Source organism: Coregonus lavaretus (genome assembly GCF_964263955.1).
Source record: "Coregonus lavaretus genome assembly, contig: HAP1_SCAFFOLD_1595, whole genome shotgun sequence".
NCBI classification, from domain to species: domain Eukaryota; kingdom Metazoa; phylum Chordata; class Actinopteri; order Salmoniformes; family Salmonidae; genus Coregonus; species Coregonus lavaretus.
In genome coordinates, this window is record NW_028161881.1 from 98,982 (window position 1) to 106,286 (window position 7,305).

The 7,305-nt window shown below is 45.0% G+C and overlaps 1 protein-coding gene across 1 annotated transcript in view; it reads left to right on the forward strand.

Moving 5' to 3' along the window:
• LOC311119965 (NLR family CARD domain-containing protein 3-like) overlaps positions 1-6,964 on the forward strand; it is a 30,432-nt gene extending 23,468 nt beyond the window's left edge. Inside the window, exons 8-10 of the mRNA XM_084194606.1 lie at positions 4,143-4,267; positions 4,841-4,889; positions 5,785-6,964. Coding sequence (XP_084050732.1) covers positions 4,143-4,267; positions 4,841-4,889; positions 5,785-6,312 — 702 coding nt within the window. The 3' untranslated portion in view covers positions 6,313-6,964. The remainder of the gene's footprint in view (positions 1-4,142; positions 4,268-4,840; positions 4,890-5,784) is intronic.
• Positions 6,965-7,305: the final 341 nt, after the last annotated feature.

Below are 7,305 nucleotides of genomic sequence, written 5' to 3' on the forward strand. Positions count from 1 at the left end.
GATCGGGGTGCCTTGTAAGGATCCGACGGCGAGCGAGTAAACTGCCTCTTCCATCAATCCTATTAGCCAACGTTCAATCTTTTGAAAATAAAGTGGACGATTTAAGATTACGGTTATCCTACCAACGGGACATTAAAAACTGTAATATATTATGTTTCACCGAGTCGTGGCTGAACGACGACAATGATAACATTCAGCTAGCAGACTATACGCTACATCGGCAGGACAGAACGGCTGACTCCGGTAAGACAAGGGGTGGCGGTCTGTGTATATTTGTAAACAACAGCTGGTGCACAAAACCAAATACTAAGGAAGTCTCGAGGTTTTGCTCGCCTGAGGTAGAGTATCTTATGATAAGCTGTAGACCACACTATTTACCAAGAGAGTTTTCATCTATATTTTTCATAGCTGTCTATTTACCACCACAAACCAATGCTGGCATTAAGATTGCGCTTATAAGAAATCCCGCTATGACCTCCAACGAACCATCAAACAGGCAAAGAGTCAATACAGGTCTAAGATTGAATCGTACTACACTGGCTCTGACGCTCGTCGGATGTGGCAGGGCTTGAAAACTATTACAGACTACAAAGGGAAGCACAGCCGCGAGCTGCCCAGTGACACAAGCCTACCAGACGAGCTAAACCACTTCTATGCTCGCTTCGAGGCAAGCAACACTGAAGCATGCATGAGAGCACCAGCTGTTCCGGATGACTATGTGATCACGCTCTCCGTAGCCGATGTGAGTAAGACTTTTAAGCAGGTCAACATTCACAAGGCCGCAGGGCCAGACGGATTACCAGGACGTGTACTCCGAGCATGTGCTGACCAACTGGCAAGTGTCTTCACTGACATTTTCAACATGTCCCTGACTGAGTCTGTAATACCAACATGTTTCAAGCAGACCACCATAGTCCCCGTGCCCAAGGACTCTAAGATAACCTGCCTAAATGACTACCGACCCGTAGCACTGACGTCTGTAGCCATGAAGTGCTTTGAAAGGCTGGTCATGGCTCACATCAACAGCATTATCCCAGAAACCCTAGACCCACTCCAATTTGCATACCGCCCCAACAGATCCACAGATGATGGAATCTCTATTGCACTCCACACTGCCCTTTCCCACCTGGACAAGAGGAACACCTACGTGAGAATGCTATTCATTGACTACAGCTCAGCATTCAACACCATAGTGCCCTCTAAGCTCATCACTAAGCTAAGGATCCTGGGACTAAACACCTCCCTCTGCAACTGGATCCTGGACTTCCTGACGGGCCGCCCCCAGGTGGTAAGGGTAGGTAACAACACATCTGCCACACTGATCCTCAACACGGGGGCCCCTCAGGGGTGCGTGCTCAGTCCCCTCCTGCACTCTCTGTTCACCCATGACTGCATGGCCAGGCACGACTCCAACACCATCATTAAGTTTGCCGACGACACAACAGTGGTAGACCTGATCACCGACAACGATGAGACAGCCTATAGGGAGGATGTCAGAGATCTGGCCATGTGGTGCCAGGACAACAACCTCTCCCTCAACGTGACCAAGACAAAGGAGATGATTGTGGACTACAGGAAAAAAAAGAGGACTGAGCACGCCCCCATTCTCATTGACGGGGCTGTAGTGGAACAGGTTGAGAGCTTCAAGTTCCTTGGTGTCCACATCACCAACAAACTATCATGGTCCAAACACACCAAGACAGTCGTGAAGAGGGCACGACAAAGCCTATTCCCCCTCAGGAGACTAAAAAGATTTGGCATGGGTCCTCAGAACCTCAAAAAATTCTACAGCTGCACCATCGAGAGCATCCTGACTGGTTGCATCACCGCCTGGTATGGCAACTGCTTGGCCTCCGACCGCAAGGCACTACAGAGGGTAGTGCGTACGGCCCAGTACATCACTGGGGCAAAGCATCCTGCCATCCAGGACCTCTATACCAGGAGGTGTCAGAGGAAGGCCCTCAAAATTGTCAAAGACTCCAGCCACCCTAGTCATAGACTGTTCTCTCTGCTACCACACGGCAAGCGGTACCGGAGTGCCAAGTCTAGGTCCAAAAGACTTCTCAACAGCTTCTACCCCCAAGCCATAAGACTCCTGAACAGCTAATCATGGCTACCCGGACTATTTGCACTGCCCCCCCACCCCATCCTTTTTACGCTGCTGCTACTCTGTTAAGTATTTATGCATAGTCACTTTAACTCTACCCAAATGTACATATTACCTCAACTACCTCAACTAGCCGGTGCCCCCGCACATTGACTCTGCAACGGTACCCCCCTGTATATATAGCCTCCCTACTGTCACTTTATTTTACTTCTGCTCTTTTTTTTCTCAACACTTTTTTTTGTTGTTGTTTTATTTTTACTTTTTTTGTTTAAAATAAATGCACTGTTGGTTAAGGGCTGTAAGTAAGCATTTCACTGTAATGTCTGCACCTGTTGTATTCGGCGCATGTGACCAATACAATTTGATTTGATTTGATTTGACTCTTTGCAGGCTGTCAGGCTGTCTAGTCACAGAGGAAGGCTGTGCTTCTCTGGTCTCAGCTCTGATGTCAAACCCCTCATACCTGAGAGAGCTGGACCTGAGCTACAATGACCTGAAGGATTCAGGAGTGAAGCTGCTCTCTGCTGGACTGAGGAATCCCCACTGTAAACTGGAGACTCTGAGGTCAGTATTCCTGTAGTTGGTCAACAAGTGATAACTGTTCACCAGATCCACATGTGTTTACCAGGCACACATAGTCCACACCATATGTGTTTGGACAGTGAAGCTTACAGTTTTAAATTTGGTGCTATGCTCCAGCATTTTGGATTTGAGATATAAAGTTTCATATTAGGCGACAGTACAGAATGTCACCTTTTATTTTAGGTTTTTCATACATATCTGTGTTACTGTTTTAGAAATGAAATCACTTTATGTGTCTAGTTCTCCCATTTGAAGAAGTCGTAATTATTTGGACATATTCACTTATATTGTATTAAAGTAGTCATAAGTTTAGTATTTGGTCCCATATTCCTTACCTGCAGTGATTACATCAAGCTTGTGATTCTACGAACTTGTTGAATGCATTTGCAGTTTGTCTTGGTTGTGTTTTGGATGATGTTTTTCCCAATAGAAACTGAATGGTGAATAATGTCCTGTCATTTTGGAGTCACTTCACTTGTATTGTCAGTAAGAATAGAAGATGTTTCTGAACACTTCTACATTCATGTGGATGCTACCATGATTATGAATAATCATGAATAAATCGTGAATGATGATGAATGAGAAAGTTACAGAGGAACAAGGATCATACCCCCTCTGTTATTGGTAATGGTGAGAGGTTAGCATGTTTTGTTGTAGCCTCTGTAACTTTCTCACTCATTATAATTCATGATTCATTCATGATTTTTCTTAATCATGGCATCATCAGGATTAATTTAGTAGTGTTTAGAAACATGTTATCTACTCACTTAGACAGAAGATGAATCCAGTCATCATCCACCATTCAGTTACTATTGGACAAAACAGAACCCAAAACACATCCAAAACAAACTGCAAATGCAACCAACGAGTTTACAACCAAATACTCAACTTTTAACTACTTTAATACACTATAAGTGAATTGGTCAGAATACGTTTGACTTCTTCAAATGGGGGACTAGATACATGAAGTGCTTTCATTTTTCTAAATGGTGAAACAGATATGTATGAAAATACCCTCAAATAAAAGGTGACATTATATACTGTCACCTCATATGAAACATTTGATCTCAAATCCAAAATGCTGGAGTACAGAGCCACATTTAAAATGTTAGCTTCACTGTCAAAATAGATATGGTGTGGACTGTATACTCAATACAATCTAAATCTGATACCTCACTGTCTGTCTTTTGACTGATACTGCTTTTTAAACTGCTCTGGTCAGTCAACTCAAATATTCGTACTATAAAATATTTTGTCATTGTTAATAATGATACATTCATTTATGAATATATATTGCAGGTTTCAGGACACTGATGTATCTGAATATGTAGAAAAAATATACTGCCACTATTTTGACCAACAAAGAATAGCAGTGTGGTTTTATATTGATTTGACTATTTGCAGGCTGCCAGGCTGTCTAGTCACAGAGGAAGGCTGTGCTTCTCTGGTCTCAGCTCTGAGGTCAAACCCCTCACACCTGAGAGAGCTGGACCTGAGCTACAATCACCCAGGAGACTCAGGAGTCAGACTGCTCTCTGCTGGACTGGAGGATCCACACTGCAGACTGGAGAAACTCAAGTATGTAGAGCGTTTATGTCAATGTTCATATCAGACATGTTGGAGTTATCAGGCTAGTTAAGACAAACATTCTGACCACCACTTGGACTAAGTTATATAAAGACTGTGTGTGTGTGTGAGTGTGTCCTGTGTGTGTGTGTGTCCAGTGTGAGTGTGTGTGTGTGTGTGTGTGCACGTGTATCAGTACACACACTGGACACACACACACACACACTGGACACACACAGACACTGGACACACACACACACACACACACACTGGACACACGCACACACACTCACACTGGACACACACTGGACAAACACACACACACACACACACTGGGCACACGCAACTGGACACACACACACACGCACACTGGACACACACAAACACACACACAGACACACACACACACTGGACACACACACAGACAAACATTCTTACCACCGCTTGTACAAAGTTAAATGCTGTGTGTGTGTGTGTGTGTGTGTGTGTGTGTGTGTGTGTGTGTGTGTGTGTGTGTGTGTGTGTGTGTGTATGTGAGAGAGAGTATCCCTCAATGACTGTCTGTTCTTCTGCTTACCGCTACAGTGTGGAACATGGTGGAGAGAACAGAATGAAACCTGGAGTTAGAAAATGTGAGTGTTGACTGTTGTGAAGAATATGACTAAGAATAAGTCTTAATTCAAGTGAAGTCAAAGTCAAAGACCACCATCATTACTTACTTGGTCATATTAAATATCAGCTGTAGTTCTACAGAAGCACAAATCAGGGACACCAAAGTTTACAAAGAGTTGCTTTGACAATGTGTGTGTCTGTGTATGTGTGTGACGTGTTCATGTTACTTTAGAAACGTGTGTGTGTTCAGGGTGTGTGTGTGTGTGTTCAGGGTGGGTGTGTCCAGTGTGTGTGTTTGTTCAGGATGTGTGTGTGTGTGTTCAGTGTGTGTGTGTTCAGTGTGTGTGTGTGTGTGTGTGTGTGTGTGTGTGTGTGTGTGTGTGTGTGTGTGTTCGTGTTACATTAGAAATGTGTGTGTGTGTGTGTGTCCAGTGTGTGTGTGTGTGTGTGCGTCCAGTCTGTTTGTGTGTGTTCAGGGTGTGTGTTCATGCATACAGGTGCCAGTGTGTGTGTGTGTGTGTGTGTGTGTGTGTGTGTGTGTCCAGTGTGTGTGTGTGTGTATCCAATTTGTGTGTGTGTGTGTGTTCAGGATATTTGTGTGTGTGTGTGTGTGTGTGTGTGTGTGTGTGTGTGTGTGTGTGTGTGTGTGTGTGTGTGTGTGTGTGTGTGTGTGTGTGTGTGTGTGTGTGTGTGTGTGTGTGTGTGTGTGTGTGTGTGTGTGTGTGTAATTATTGGGAATAAGTATGTTTTATATTACCATACAGCATAACATATGATCATTCAACAAGTCTCAAGTTACCTTAACTTCCCCTTTTGATACCTAGAAACATCTACATTAAATGAATTAGTGAAAAGTGAGTTAACATTCTAATGTGAATGATGATGATTTCTAATATTGTGTCTGGTTTCATCCATCAGATGTCTGTGATCTCACACTGGACCTAAACACAGTAAACAGACACCTCTCTCTGTCTGAGGAGAACAGAAAGGTGACATGTAGGAGAGAGGAGCAGCCATATCCTGATCACCCAGAGAGATTTGAGGTCTGTGGACAGGTGCTGTGTAGAGAGGGTCTGACTGGGCGCTGTTACTGGGAGGTAGAGTGGAGTGGGGAAGGGGCTGATATAGGAGTGGCATATAAAGGAATCAGCAGCAGAGGAGTGGGTAATGACCGTGTGATTGGATGGAATGACAAGTCCTGGAGTCTGTTCTGCTCTGACTACAGTTACTCTGCCTGTCACAATAATAATCCCACTACCATAGACGTCCCCTCCTCCAGCTCCCACAGAGTAGGAGTGTATCTGGACTGGCCAGCCGGCACTCTGTCCTTCTACAGAGTCTCCTCTGACACACTGACCCACCTGAACACATTCCACTCCACATTCACTGAGCCCCTCTATCCAGGGTTTAGGGTTTGGGATGTTGACTCCTCAGTGTCCCTGTAAATAATAACCATGGTAACACTGGACACACACACACACACTGGGAACACACACACTGGACACACACACACTGGACACAAACACTGGATACACACACACTGGAGAAACACCCACACACACATACACACACACACACACACTGGAAACACACACATACACACACACACACACACTGGAAACACACACATACACACACACACACACACACACACACACACTGGACAAACACAAACACTGGACACACTCACACTGGACATACACACACACACACACACTGGACACACACACACACACACTGGACACACACACACACACACTGGACACACACACACACTGGACACACACACACACACTGGACACACACACACTGGACACACACACACACACTGGACACACAAACACACACACACACACACACACACTGGACAAACACACACACACACACACACACACTGGACACACACACACTGGACACACTCAGGCTGGACCCACACACACACACACTGGACACACACACAAATACATACACACACCAGACACACACACACACACATACACTGGACACACACACACACACACACACACACACATACACACACACACACACACACACACACACACACACACACACTGGACACACACACACTGGACACACACAAACACACACAAACACACACACACACTGGACACACACAAAAACACACACACACATTGGACAAACACACACACTGGACACACACACTTGACATACACAAACACACACACACACACACACACACAAACAATGGACACACACAAACACACACAAACACACACACACACACTGGACAAACACACACACTGGACACACTCACACTGGACATACACACACACACACACTGGACACACACACTGGACACACACACCCACTGGACACACACATACACACACACACACACACACACACACACACTGGACAAACACACACACTGGACACACACACACTGGACACACTCA